The sequence below is a fragment of the Scleropages formosus genome, chromosome 12, assembly GCF_900964775.1.
Source record: "Scleropages formosus chromosome 12, fSclFor1.1, whole genome shotgun sequence".
NCBI classification, from domain to species: Eukaryota; Metazoa; Chordata; class Actinopteri; order Osteoglossiformes; family Osteoglossidae; genus Scleropages; species Scleropages formosus.
Genome location: NC_041817.1, coordinates 16,557,176 through 16,572,163, shown reverse-complemented (window position 1 = coordinate 16,572,163; position 14,988 = coordinate 16,557,176). Strand labels below are relative to the sequence as shown.

General features: G+C 48.2%; 2 protein-coding genes across 4 annotated transcripts in view; one reads left to right on the top strand and one right to left on the bottom strand.

Moving 5' to 3' along the window:
- The window catches only part of cdk15 (cyclin-dependent kinase 15), a 30,905-nt gene extending 28,528 nt beyond the window's left edge, over positions 1–2,377 (top strand). For both annotated transcript variants that reach the window (XM_018729571.2, XM_018729570.2), the window contains one exon: positions 1,078–2,377. In XM_018729571.2, the coding sequence (XP_018585087.2) occupies positions 1,078–1,190 (113 nt within the window). In that variant the 3' untranslated portion in view covers positions 1,191–2,377. The remainder of the gene's footprint in view (positions 1–1,077) is intronic.
- Positions 1–14,988, bottom strand: part of mpp4a (MAGUK p55 scaffold protein 4a) — an 81,603-nt gene that overhangs the window by 44,199 nt on the left and 22,416 nt on the right. The window contains exon 1 of one of the 2 annotated variants that reach the window (XM_029256819.1): positions 8,071–8,600. The exons of the other annotated variant lie outside the window; for it this stretch is intronic. The gene's annotated coding sequence lies outside the window, so the exon portion shown is untranslated. Of the gene's footprint in view, positions 1–8,070; positions 8,601–14,988 lie in introns of those variants that run through there. 2 annotated transcript variants of the gene reach the window in all.

Sequence of the window (14,988 nt, the reverse complement as noted above, 5' to 3'; positions counted from 1 at the left end):
TCCTAAACTATCCAACTATCGGAACGTTCGTAACCAGCAACACGTTATTTGTGCGTTTTTACGCTTCGCTTTTTTAAAAAAAATTTATTCATTTTGCTTCTTTTCTGCATCCTTATTCATTTTTTTTCTAGTTTAAATAAGCTCCATTTCTTCACTTATTAAGCTCCGAGCCACTTAGTTTTGTGTATTATGATTGGGAAGCAGATAAAATCTCGCCACATCCCACCCTCTTCGCTGTTTATCCCTGACGGAACCGCAAACATGTGGGCCCGCGTAGCTTCTCGGCAGAGCCCGGTTCCCCTCCACTTGAGCGGGGCCCGTGGAAGCCGTGCTGTGGGTGGCCTAATCCCCTCATCGCCCAACCTCTGTCACAGGCCCTTCTGTCCTCGCACAGCCCCGCGGACCAAGGCACGCAGCCCGAGGGAGGAGCAGCTCCGCAGCTTCAGAACCAGCACCGGCCGTGTGCTGCTGTCGAATTAAGACCTGCTGCTTTCGGGAAACTCGGCACAAGGTTCTCTCCACTCTGGGAAAAGATGCTGTAAATCATGGGTTTCAAGCCCATTTTTTCATTGGTCATGTTTGCTCCAGTCCCCTCTGCAAATTGGGTAATTGATTACTTGTATTTCTATGCGGGGGCGCGGTGGGGCGGCGGGTTTGGCCGGGTCCTGCTCTCCAGTGGGTCTGGGGTTCGAGTCTCGCTCGGGATGCCCCGATACGCTGGCGTCCTGTCCTGGATGGGTCCCATCGCCCTCCAGCCTTGCTCCCTGCGCCGCCGGGTTAGGCTCCGACTCGCCGCGACCCCCCTTGGGACAAGCAGTTTCAGACAGTGCGTGAGAGAGAGTTTTATTTCCGTGCGCTCAAAAAGTGCAGTACTGCCATATTTCTCCGTATTTCATATCGTACATTTTTGGTGCGGTTGAGTCGCTACCAACCGGACCAGTTAGGCTCAGGAATGGGTTAACAGCGAAACCCAGACACACACCTCGAGGTGAGACCCCTGCAGGTCCACTCTTGCAGCAATTGGGACTAAGGAGACAAACTCACCGTCCTGTCCTTCTCTGTCGTTCTTGCCAACAGCTGTGTCAATTTTCAAGGTCCCCGGGGTGCGGCTAGAAACGGAGGCAAGGGACATCTTCAGCCCTGGGCGGCGAATGAAACCATCGCTTGCCCCTCTCACCAAGTGCTGGTGATGTCCCGGCGCGGAGCCCCGGACACAGCCGGTAGCCCGTGGGGGGGGGTCCGTACACCTCACTAGCATCACGCACCCTTCGCACCCTGTGTTCATCCCTACTCTCATCCCGTACATTGTGTGTGTGAAGTTGAGCTCTGCTGCGAGGAAAGCGAGGGAGGAGAAAATCCTTGGGGTCCTCCGCGTTCAAAGGATGACCCGCGATGCACTCGGACTTATAATTACCGCAGAGAGGAGCGCCGTTGAGGCGCGACTGGAAGGGAAACGGGTAGAGGCGAGTTCTTGATTCTCCCTTCCCGGTTTACGGAACTCGTTTGGTTTCGTCTCTGCCGAACCCTTGAAAACCGCCGCTCCTAAGAACCGCTCCCGAACTTAACTGCGCGCTCCACGCATCCGTTCGGATATGCTTCGAAAATGACGGAGAGCATGCGGGAACTTTCGTTTCATACACCTCCGTTGTAAAAAGCCCGCATCGGGAATACGCGCCGGACGATTGTTAACTCGGCGCGTACCGTTCGGACAGCCCTGACACGACCCGCATCGTCTGCGCTGGATGTTCTGCTCTAACAATAATAGAATCACGAATGATATTTCCAGTTACGCGTTTATAAATCGAGTTACTCCATAGCCGTACGAAGGACACTTCAGACAGAATTCGTGACGCCTCGAACCGAAATCGGCGCGCCTCACGGCAATCTCGGCCGTTCCTGGGCCAGCAGATGGGCTTTGCGTCGATACGGAAGAGCGCCGGACGATTACGGCAGTGAAATAGTCATCCAGAGTACCTTCACCTTGTTTCTACTTTGGATTGAATGTGCCCTTTGGGACTTCAAGGGCACCGTGTTGTGACACCACCGGCAAACCGTATCGATAAAGGCAACCGTATCGTCTCTGTGTTTTTTAACGACCTCATGTTTGTTCGCGATTCCTCCTTTTTACGATGCACTTTGCTTGGAAAAAGACCTTCCGCCCGTCTGTCTGGAAGGGGCCCCCGTGGACTGTAACCATATACTGTCAGCTTGTCATGATGTTGACTAATAAAAGAGCATAAATATTGTTGATCCTTTCAGGTTGGGATTTTATTCCACTGCAGTTGTGGGACTATTAGCATTACTGCTGTTTACCGCCGCTATGCATATTAACCAGCACTTTTCACAGTACATCACTTGTGTCCCACTTGGCACCCAAACTTACACCCTTCTAAGACAGTACATCATTACACACACACACATTTTCAGAACCGCTTGTCCCATACGGGGTCACGGGGAACCGGAGCCAACCCGGTAACACAGGGCGTAAGGCCGGAGGGGGAGGGGACACACCCAGGACGGGACGCCAGTCCGTCGCAAGGCACCCCAAGCGGGACTCGAACCCCAGACCCACCGGAGAGCAGGACTGTGGTCCAACCCACTGCGCCACCGCACCCCCTCTCACAGTACATCATTATTAATATTTATTTACTCAGCTCAAGCCTTTCTCCAAAGGAGCTGACAAAATGACGTTTGTACACTAAGATACTTTCAATTATTTACTCGGCAGGCTCATTTTTAGCGGAGCAACTAAGGGCGAGTAGCAGCTTGCTCAAGAAAGCTGCGGTGGGATTCGGGACTCGATCGCAGGACGTTCAGTTTCTCCAACCGCTACGCTACGTCCGCATGGCTGGGCAGCTGAAGTCAGACGAACATATTGCCATCACAAGTAGCATTTCATTTATACTTTTTTGTTTTGTTGCTGCGGATCTATGATGGCGCGGCGGGTTCGGCCGGGTCCTGCTCTCCGGCGGGTCTGGGGTTGGAGCCCCACTTGGGGTTCCTTGCGATGGACTGGCACCCCATCCTGGGTGTGTCCCCTCCCCCTCCAGCCCTACACCCTGTGTTGGTGGGTTAGGCTCTGGCTTGCTGGGACAGGAGGTTTGTGTGTGTCTATCTGTGTGTGTGTGTCTTTTTCAAAGGTCACCTGGCTGAAATCCACTCCTTTTGGATTCTTACTTCTGCGTTAAACACCTCTCATCTGCCCACGAGCACCTGGTTGGCCCCTCCGTCCTGCCCCTTTGTCTCCGATTAAAGTTCAAACAATAGCCTTGAAAGTGGAATAAAGGAAATGGGGGGGTGGAGGCACAGTAGCTCCTCCCACTACTGCCCCCCCCCCCAAGTCTTAAACACATGGTACTATTGCTTCTAATGTGGGTTCACACACATGGTCCCACATCCACAGATCACAACCAGGAAAATCTTCACAAACTAGCGACGGGAAAGACGCACCTATCGATCTAAGAGTCATTTAAATTAACACTTCGGAAATCGCAGATCATTTTTGTTGCGCCGATTGTTCGAACGACATCCGAAAGCTTACGTTATATGCCTGTAACAAGCCGATGGTCTGTTCGTTAAAAATAGGATCATTTCGATGCGATGCGCAAGGTCTTGGATTTTGCGGACGTTTTACGAAAACACGCGAAGCACCGCAGGCTTTCTCGCGAGAGCCTTGAGCAATTTGGCTGGTGGCGTTCTGCAATAATCCCTGGGCTTTTCTGACCGCAAGGCGACCGCAAGGCGACCGTTCAGCTCCAGAAAGATGCCAGGAAGGAGACCTTCACTTGTCAGCACAGTGTAAACGGACTGCGGTCCTGGAGGATTCCCCTCCTCTTTAATGCAGACTCTATGAAGTCCTCGGCCCACAGGGTGCTAAAGCACTCCAAATGCTAATAGGATTATTAGCCAAATGGTTCCACTTTAGGGAGATTAGCTTTTCAGGAATGTACCTATTTCAGAGTGAGGTGGAGGTGAAAGGGGGGTCGTTTCATTCATGGTCTTTGTTTTGATTTGTTTATCCCCGTTACCTCCTGTTCAGCAATCTTTGACTGGATTAAATTGCTTCTTAAATTCCCAAAATAATCCACCCATGTTGTCACAGTATCATGGGGAGATAAAAGATCTGGCCTGAAGATACAGTATAGATATATATATATCTTTCCCTGTAGACTCTGAAGGGTTGGGATTTCAATTTATAACTACAATTCCTTTCATCTCAAGAAATTAAATAAATAACTTAGGAGGGGAAAAAAAAAAAATGAATGACTTGATTTGAGCCGTTTTTACTACAGTCTTCCAACATCTCAATAAACTGTAGAGAAACAGCTTCGAGCTAAATTTTTCGTACAGGCGCTCGTGTCTCCATTTCTGTATTGTAACATCTTCACATCTCCAGAAAGGGGGGGGAAGGAGGAAATAGTTCAGTTGATTTTACATTAAATGAAATGTTAAATACGGCACACAGACACCGGTACAGTATTTTGCCACTATGCCTCACTTTCGTTGTGGGGGGAACCCTGCTCCTCTCCAAGCAGGAGCGTTAATGAAGTTATTACTCAGAGTCTTACAGAGGGAAAGTATCTGAACAAAGGTGCTGCCGAGCACTCCGCCGAACTGTGGCCCTTGTGCGCATTTCAGAGAGCCCCCCCCCCCCCCCCCGAGCGCCCCCCGTGTGACACAGTCTGTCGGACCGCCGGTCCTGACAGAGCGCCCACTTTATTAGCCCCAGCAATCCCAGAACGCGCAGCCCGCGATCCGTCTGCAGCCAGACTCGCCCCTCCTGCCTCACTTCCTCTCGCTTCACTTCACGCTGTACGTGCTGCCAAACAAAACAGAAATGAAAAATAAAATGTGCCCTTCTAATGACTTTAAATGCTTTTAGAACAAGGATCGGTCAAGCGTGTTTGCAATTATTCATCTCATTAGTCACATGTCATTTGTACACGGCCTCCTATCATTCGAGGGCCCAGCGGCATTCGCTTTGACACAGTTCCTTTACGTTTCAGCCCACGGTTTGTACGCAGTCATAGTTTCTGAAGTTCTCAGCCAAATGCCGTCCTTCCGGTCGCCCTTTCCGGCGGCCGGTACCGCAATCCCGGCACGGGTACGACAGCCACTGGGTGGCACTAAAGGATACCCAAACATGGTAAAAGACATACTTTTTAATTGACCATCAAAATGAACACACCTACAAATGCGCACTTTCTCGCAGAATCCCCCAGGCACGAGCGCCGTTCAGGTTCCAGGCAGACGTGTTCGTTACCGCTGACTAAGCGCTGCTAAGTTTAACCGTGGCGCCGTTGGTTGCCGAGGTGCTCCCGGAATTGCTCACTACTGCGGATCCGAGAGGTTATCGGGTTTTCCGAGACACCCGGTACGGCGGCATCTTTGAGCGCGACCCACGCGCTTGTCGGCGCATCCAGGTCACTCCGAAATCAAGCAGGAGCCGATTCGCAACGAGGCGCAAAGCAGGGGACCGTTTTCCATTCACCGCTTGCCAAGGTAGCGCCGCTTGAGAGCTGACTGTCATGGATCGGCGAGGGATTGTCACCGTTCCTTTACCACATCCGAGCTTCAGAGATTCCTAATCAATGTGGGAGCACAGGCCCAGACGCAAACTTATGGCTCAAGACACGTAACGCTCCTACCAAAAACGTGTAAGCAATTTGATGGGTTACGTACGACAAGGAACTTGATCGTTGCGCTGGCCGGAAAGTCTGGGGTCTTCAGTGACATCCGACCATGCCAGCGTCATCTAGGCTCATTACCGCTTCCCTTTCGCCCACGCTGCTGTGGGACCCCTGTGCCGAAAAGGGAACGCGAACAAGCTCTTACAAGGGCAGGTATGTGCCGCGTGTGCCGTGGTCCCTCGGTTCCAAAAACCGTGGTCACAAAGGGACACCTCACGCTGCCAAAGACATCCTTGTGTTTTGCAGGCTGTTTATTCCTTGCCTGCTCACTAGAATCAATCGTTGTTATTTGCGGTAACACGGCTGCAGTAATGCTTAAACGCTTCTTCGCGTATCGGACACTTGAACTGCCGTCAAAGTCACTTACAGTTTCATACAGATGGAAATTTTTAGTGTGTTATTCTGAGATGAGTACCTTGCTCGGATCGGACCTGGCAGTCTTCAGGTTGCGAGTCCGCGCCCTCAAGAACTACGTTAACCAAGACGCGTTCCCATTTGCTGTAGCACAGACGAAGAATCATACCTGTCCCTCAAGAGCAAAACTGCTGGTCTATTGATATTTATTCATCAGCCGCTCTGGCTGTCAGTAGAGCCGCAACCAGAGAAGACTGCCACCCTCCACCCTGGTTTTTCCCCCATGATTATTCTGCTCAGCTCTTGAACGCAAATTGCTCCGGGACTCTTGCCTTGACAGGCTGGCTCACATCAAGGCCCACAGATAATGTCGTTTGAAGGAAGCACAGGCTGCCGCTCGTCGCCGCCGCCGCTTCACCACTGCCGGTCCATTAGGTTTCACACACACGTCCCCGACACACGCCCGGCGTCTAGGGCGAGTGATCATGGTCTCCTGCTCCCACAGACATGAAACGAGTCCTCTGCGTTAGCTGGCAGGGTCACTAAAAAAGACGTTCGCACGTCAGTTCGGATGACGGCTACATATCTGACGAATGTCAGGAGTTTAATCTTCTACACGCCACCAAGGGCATTTCCCAGACTGAATCGATGTGCATAACATTAGAAAAGTTTTAAAAATGTTCACTTGAAAACACATGCACAAATTTTGAGATTTCACGCTGGGGGCGGGGGGGAGGGATCAAGTCTGCAGAAGTCTTCACTTTGTGTCATTAAGCATGGTGTGTTATACACACATCCTCTACAGTAATTAAATTAGGACTTGCGAGTTTGTTTTTCCGTATCGTTCCACAGATTGTCGTTGGCTGCATCCTGCTTCTATCCTTTCCAGTTAAACGAGCAAACAGACTTTTGGACCTTTTTTTGTGTGCTTTGGAGCCCATCTGTTAAGAGACCTCCCAAAACACTTTCTTTCTCAGCATTTGTGTGGCACTCCCGTGGGTGACGGGGGGGCACAGTTTGGCCGAGACCGTCACCCCCTCCCCATAGCACCCGTCTGCCAATCAGTGCAGGTGTCTTACTCAGCAGCTTTGCCCAAGGAAAACACATTAACATTTGGTCTTGTGTCACCAACTGATGTGTTGAAGTGTAAAACCAGTTTCAGCTTGGAGAGTTCCTTCTTCTACCATGATTGAAAATACAAGGGTAAGTCAAAAAGTATCTGCAGTTGTGTATTTTTTTTTTAAATAAATATATTGCTGATACTTCTTGACTGACCCTCATACTCTTTATAGGACCTGTACATGTGTATTAATATACAAGAAACAATGGATTGTGAGCCTTTGGTGTTCTGCTGCCTTTAGGATCTTTTAGAGTTCAAAAACCCCTGTTGGGTTCTGATTCTTCACTTCAAAGACACTAAAGCCAGTAGAAGACAAGTCCTCGGTACTTGGAATGATGCCATATTAATGGTCAACGAAGGGAAACCTGCTGATGCAGAGCAATTATCGGCTAACTGTTCTATCACAGGAAGAACACTGTGGGATCCTCCAAGGAAGCGCACGAAATGGCAATCAGGCGAGGTTGCCTGTTACTCACAACCCTGCTGATCGCCCAGGAAAGAGGAACTGCTGATGATAGACAGAGCAGAGGTGGCTTGTTTAAAGTCTCGCACGTGGGGGACGTGCCAGAGGTGGGCGGGTCCAGGTTAAGGTGTCTGAATGAATGCATCCTTTAAATGAGAAAAATCTGCTTTACATTCTGCCCACTCAGGGGCAAAATTCCTTATTTATCAGTTAATTATGAGAGCCCTTTGCTCATGTTTTCCACTTCCAAAGCTTACTGTTGGCCTGCCACCTACAAACACAGCTGAGCATATAAAGCACTAATTTAAATTAATTACCCTGGTAAAGGGCACAGCAGCTGCACTTGCCTGTTAGCTGATTACAATCACCTGAATGAAAATAACAGCCTTCCATGATGATCTCCCCAATAGTTCTCACCCATGATTTTACCGTAGTATTCTTACCATTGCTGATTATAGTTTTCTTCACACTGACTCCCAGTCCCCGTGAAATCCAGGTATTGTGTCCTGCCCTGGTGTGCGGCACCTCACTCCAGGCATGGATGGGGGAAGCTAAGATGATGCGTAGCAGACATGATGGTAGATGTGCAGAAGTGCCAGTCTGTCGCTGCTACTGAGAAGGGTGAGAATGGTAACAGAAGCCAACCTCCAGCCCGACCCTTACGAAATAAGGAAAGATCACTTTGCGCTCGCAGATCACAAGACAGCATCGGGCCTGGAGGGGACCATATGTGCTAGAAGCCGGCCATAGATCCTACTCGCTGATGTTGAGAAAGCCACACGCTGCTGCCAGACTGCCCCTCTCCACAGGGAACATCCTAACATTGCCCTTCCCCCAGCCCTCATCAAAACCAGCCCGGCAGGCTGGACAAATGGCTACAGTCACACTATCTCAGTGCACTCTTCTACTCTCAGAGCTTCACAGTCCACTCACTCTGGGCGTACAGTAGAGCACCGGGTGTAAATTACATGAAATGTAATTAAAATAACAGTGCAGTAATACAGGACAGCTGGTAGCATAGCTGTTAGAGTTGCTGCTTTTGGATCCAAAAGGTCCAAGGTTCAAATCCCACCTCCAGCTGTAGTACCCTCGATCAAGGTGTCTAACTAAGTTATTCCAGTAAAATTAGCCAGCTCTATGAATGGGTGAATCATTGCAAGTGGTGTTGGAGGAAAGCATCAACTAAACGAGTGAATATACGACACCGGGTAACATAGGGGTTGGAGCTGCTGCCTTCCGCTTGAAGAATGCAGGTTTGAATCCCACCTCCTGCTATAGTAGCCTTAAACAAGGTATGTACCCTGCAATAAAAAGCTACCCTGCTGTATGAACTGGCAAATCAGTGCGGGCAGCTTTATACAAAGTCACATTGAAAATGGCATCAGTTTAGTAAATATTGAGTTCGTCCTCCTTTTTATACATTAAACGTGATGCTGGTTTGTTGACCCCCTGATGGCATGATTATGTGCTATGACTTGTACTGATACTTGCCCAGTTTTGGCAAAGCCATCTGGAGCTGGGTGGCTTGAGAATGAATGGATATGGGCTATTGAAGATGGCCTAGATGAGGGATACTTAGCTCCAGACCTGAAGGGCCAGTTTCGCAACAGTCCTTACAGCCGGGACAGTAAGTGCACCGCAGGACCGAAAGGAGAAGGTGTTGGAAACAGCACAAAGCTGCGAAAGAGAACAGAACAAGGAAGACCGAAATACACAAGCAGACAGTCTGACACCTGATCACAAGACATATGTCACTTTTCAGGCCTTTCTTCTTCCTTTTAGCATTGAAAAGTAAAATACAGTGATGCGAAAATACAGTCATTTGATTTCTTTTGAAACATGGAACAAAAAGCATAGCTGAATGGTATTTAAACCTCTGTGAGGTGAGGTTACATACCTGAGGGGTTATAAGGAGTATTTACTTTATTCTAGAACTCTCCGTTCAGATTAATTTGAAAGCAGGCTCCCTGTAGATGTAAATGAGTCATTGACAGTGTATGCTGTAGTAAGCGCTTTCTCGACCCCACTATAAACATTATTTTGAATGAAACAACAATAAAGAAGGTTCTATTGTTATACACCTGCAAAATGACACTGTTGCTTCTATTAACATGTCAACTACCAGGCTTCATTTATATGGAGATTGCAGGGACCAAAGGGGGACTCAATTAAAATGTGAGGAAAATCTCTATTGTTCTCAGGATTCAGCCTACAGGTGGTGGCAGCATGGGGTATTACATCACGGTAAGTACCCGTTTTACGCCGAGATCCGTAGTGCACGTTGTTAAACATATTAGAGCTCTGCACTTTGACTTTAGCTGACATTCGGGAGAGAAAAAACTCAAAGGCACAAGTAGGACAAAGTCATAAGGAAGCAGGACTAATTCCTAAGGTGTTTGCAAGTGTGTTTGTCTTTCGCACCCAGTACCTCCTCACAGCAGATGGGGTCTCTGAGGGGAGGGGCGCCCGGGCAGCACTGAAGGAACCCCCACCGGCATTGGTCACCCACCTTGCTTCACACACAACCCCCATCACCTGCTGCATTAGCACACTTCCCCCGCACTCCTGGGCTGGTTCACCGGCCTCTCCCACCCTCGTGCTTGCGGCTGCGGGGGCCTCTGGGGGCCTCCGCACTGTCGGATGCCAACCGCATCAGCGAAAGATTGTAAATAAACACAACTAAATAAACGGGGTGGGCAGGGACGAAGCGGAGCTGCGGAGGAGACGCGGTGGCTGACAACAGACCACACAGAGAGGTGACATGGAGGGAGCGTTGTCATATTCCCACCCGGGCTTCTCAGAAACAGCTTGTGTCCACATAAACCATGGGCTGTGGCCTAACAAGACTAGTTGCACTAGTGGCAACAACTCGTCAGGTAGTGGAGGGCAAAAATAGCAGCAGTAGCATTCATTGGAGTTGTGCACAAATCTGAGGGGGAAGATTAGTCTTGGTTGAACATTTTAGGGATTAAACCCCCCCCCCCACAACCCCGCTGTTATGGCTATGAGTTGTGCGGTAAACCTTCTGCATGCCTTGACTGTGGTGTGGTGCGTCAAAAGCTGTGAAGCACAACTTATCTCTCCAGTCATCATGTTCACCTCATTAAATCTCCTTTTCAATGGATCATTTTAAAAACCGTAGCGCATATTTAAGAATTCAAACATTCAAACCTAACTTACACGGATTTTACATCTATAAAACCTTTCAAAAACAAACTTGCCACGTTACAAAAGTTGCTACTTAAAAGCAAAGTACACTTGCTCAGTCTCACTAACCACTTCTTCTGGTCAGGATCTCCTGGTCCCCGAAGGGACTTTGAAAATTTCCGGCCTGCCTCCGCGGACGCCTGGTCCCCGGGCGTCCGGAGCCTATCCCCGAATCACTGGGTGCAAGGCGGAGGAGGGTAAACCTTGGATGGAGTGCCAGTCCATCACAGGGTAGCCACGCATGGACACATGCAGTCACCCGTTTACACACCATGGGCAATTTACTGTTGTCAGATCACCTGAACCGCAAGTCTTTGGAATCTGGGAGGAAACCAGAGCAACTCATGCAGACACAGGGAGAACATGCAAACTCCTTGAGCTGGATTCAAACCTACACCCAATCAGCCCAGGCACTGTGAGGCAACAGCACTACCAGCAGAGCCGTGACAGGGGACCGAAGTCCCGAGCATCTTACAAATTGCAGATTTTAATACATTAACAAATGTGAAGCTGTAGAGGAGGTAAACCTTCAGATGAGCTTTCCTTCCCGTTCCAGGCTAAGAAACAATGACTGGTCCGATATAGACTGAAACAAGATAATCTCTCCTTAACCTTTTGCATACAAATACAGCATGTCTATACAAACACAAGCCTCCCTGTGCAGTGCATACAACTGTCCCGGTGTAAATATTATCCCCACTACCCCCCCAGTTGCTTATAATAATGGGGATGCACACAATTCATTCGTTGTCCAGATTAATATTCTTAGAGCATGCTGCAGGTAGTGTAGTGGTTTGGGCTGCTGCAGTGTGATGGTCCCTGCTTCTTCGGCAACTGGATCAAGGTACTTACCCAGAACTGATGCAGCGAAATACCCTGCTGAACTGAGTAAATCACTGTAAAGCTGCTCATTTAAAACTATTTCTGCCCTGGGACAAAGGCGTCAGCTAAATAATGATTAATAATAAATAATCCCATATAAGGGGGTGCGGTGGCGCAGTGGGTTGGACCATAGTCCTGCTCTCCGGTGGGTCTGGGGTTCGAGTCCCGCTTGGGGTGCCTTGCGACGGACTGGCGTCCTGTCCTGGGTGTGTCCCCTTCCCCTCCGGCCTTACGCCCTGTGTTGCCGGGTAGGCTCCGGTTCCCCGTGACCCCGTATGGGACAAGCGGTTCTGAAATCCCATATGCAGAACAAATACATTTTTCCATGTATCCTAAACTTTGGTCAAGCCCCTGTGACCATATCAGGTGCAGTGAGCAACTAAGAGGAGAATACACCCTAGAGTGTTAAGTAAGGACCAAACTATACTGGTTTTAGACCGCTGAGTATGGAACATAGGCCATGAAGCAAAGAAGAGACCAAATTGCTGTAGCAGGGCCAATGTTGCAAACACACATTCAGTGGAATTGTTGATAAACAGCACTACCTCACATTTTGCGATTCAGTAACACAGAGAAGATCTGTAGATCTCTGCACACCATCAAAACTAGAGTCAGATAATGTGACCATTCTGTATCGTGGCACATAGTCGTAACATACCACCTATGTTTTGCATTGCTGGATTTCTGGAAAATCCATCATGGGAGAACTTCCTCCTTCTAGGTATAACAATGACGATCCAGGCCAGCAAATTACAATGTCTTGACCAAAACATGTCCCGTTGTTACCGAAAATTCTGTATAATATAGAAACACAAAAGTCTATTAACGGTCTTGTAAAAGGGGGTTGTGTTTAAGATTACCCTTCCAGGTTCTACGTAGGAACAAGACTAAGGTAACAGGAGTGACAGGATGCAAGTGAAAACTGGTCCTTCAAATTTACCTACGTAGAGCGGTCAAAGGCCACTCCTCACCACACAACCCTCAGCAAGCTAAAATTGCTTAACGGATGAGTGTAGATTGTTGGGCGAGTTGCAGATAAACATGTTGTGTCCCGCAGACCCCTTTTCTTCTTCTTCAGTTGTGGATCACCTCGGTGGGCCATGTTCTGAAACATGACAGATTATCCTTCCTTTGATTAGAAAATCCCTCCTCCTGCTCATGAAAGTGGGATAGACCGCTGTCCATTGCAGGAGCTTTCCTAACCGCCATGCTAAGAAACAGGGGGGCTTTTCCATCTACCTCCGCCATAAAGTAAGCCATACTGTGAGGGTATCCAGCTCCTCAATCAAAGAGGAGAGAGAGGAACTGTGCTTCAGGCCTCCTCTATTGTTTGGAGGGACAGGACAAGGATTAGGATTGTATAAGAGAGCATTGTCCTCATACTTTGATGGCTTAATACAAGGAAACAATGAATAGGAACAAACACTGCTACCGAACATCAGCTGTAAGGCCGGCAACCACCATGATATCCAATACAGAGCTTTAGCCATTCTAACCATTATACACATAAACAAACATTGCAGCCAAAGTATACTGAGCATCCTCTATTAGCTAGTTTGGGAGTGTCTGTACTAAAAGTGCACACTGTGCATCTCTTACAACAGATTTGAGAAGATGATCATCTCAACTAAGAGTTGTATCAAAGTTCTCAAAGAAGTGGGGTACCGGATGGGGGGGCTTCCACTTATGTACTCCAAGGAAGTTTGTTAAACTCCAGCAGTTTGTCTGCAAACCAAGCAGCATTCCCAAGGTTTTGATGGTGATAAATGATAAACAGAAGAGATTGGTTCAAACACGAAGGATCATGTCTGGAAATGAGTGCTAAAAGGTAGGAGAGATAAAGAACAGGTCCTCTGAGCTGTAGCGAAAGAACCGAAGAACTCCGTGTCATAGCTTCATTCCTAACAGTACGCTGCATGGGCTTTACCTCCTTTTTAGCAGTTACCTCTATCTGATCTAATTTTTACAGTTTACCCATTTAAACATCTGGATATGTTTGATAGAGTAGTTGGACACTTGTTGTCCGACACATTCAATTTAGCAAAAACCTTACATCTCCCTTGTATCTGATTTTTACGTTGCTATAAGGAGTCGCACAAAAAGACGACAGCAAGTGAGTGTGTGTGCCTGTGTTTGTAGGAAGAGGAAGGGATGGGGGACTGGGGTCCATGGTACTTAAAAGCACAGCAGGGGGATTCTTTGAGATGCAGCTGCCCAGCAGGGGTGGAGGACGGGGCTGGGCACGCGCTCTAGAGATCTCTCGGCCCACGGCATCAAGCACGGACACGGGGTCACATCGTGGTCCTTCAGGAACTGCAGGGGTTGAAGGGAGGGTGGGCAGCTCCCGCTGGGGGTCCTGGAGGGACAGTTTAATCCACCCTGACTTTGACAAGAGATTAGGAGATTCCTGTTGGGACACCTACTTTATTTCAGACCGGTTTTTGTGGCTTTCTGTTCTTCCTTTTAATTCCCTTAGTTCCAGTCACAGCACAAGTTAGAAATCATCCGGAAAGAAGAGAAAGACAAAGTGTAATTTCAAAATGTGCTCTTGAAATTAAAAGTCGTGAAAGACTTTTTTCAATGGCTAATATTTTCTTGTTTGCAAGGAGACTATTCAGGAATAAAGTGTACCTTCAGATTTCTATATGCTGGAAGAGCATTTTATGGGTTGTTCAGTGCTCTTCCACCTGACTAAACATGATAGGTGAACATTATGCAAGACAATCAGTGCAAAACATTGCTCCTTTCTTCCATGTTACCAGCCTTAGTAAATAATCCATTGCCCAAATATCTTCACGCTATCTGAGAGCTATATTGCGTTTTTCTCATTCAGTCAATACTTCCCACTTTCTCCAGCAAATATGCCCAGTTGTAGTGTTTTTACGGAGAGAGACAGGTGAGGAGTGCAAAAAAACAGTCACTTGATATTGCCGAATTGGATTTTAAAAGAAATGGCCTATATGCAGCTACTTATGTGATGTATGGTGGTTCATATAATGAAATGTGTCAAACAGAATGCGTTCAAGAATCATGTGTCTGTATTCAAATCTCTCTTTCTGTTGACGTAATGCACTTTTTGTGTTGTCTGTGGTGTAAGTCATCTTGGAGAAAAATGTCTGCTAAATGAATAAATGTAAATGTTCAATGCAAAAGAACTGGGCTTGCAAACCTCAGAAACTGGTGGTCTTCACTGCATCCCTACAGGGGAAGTAGAGGTCAAGAGCTGCACTCAAGGGTCACACTGTACTGTTGATCCAGAAGAGCCAGGAGTG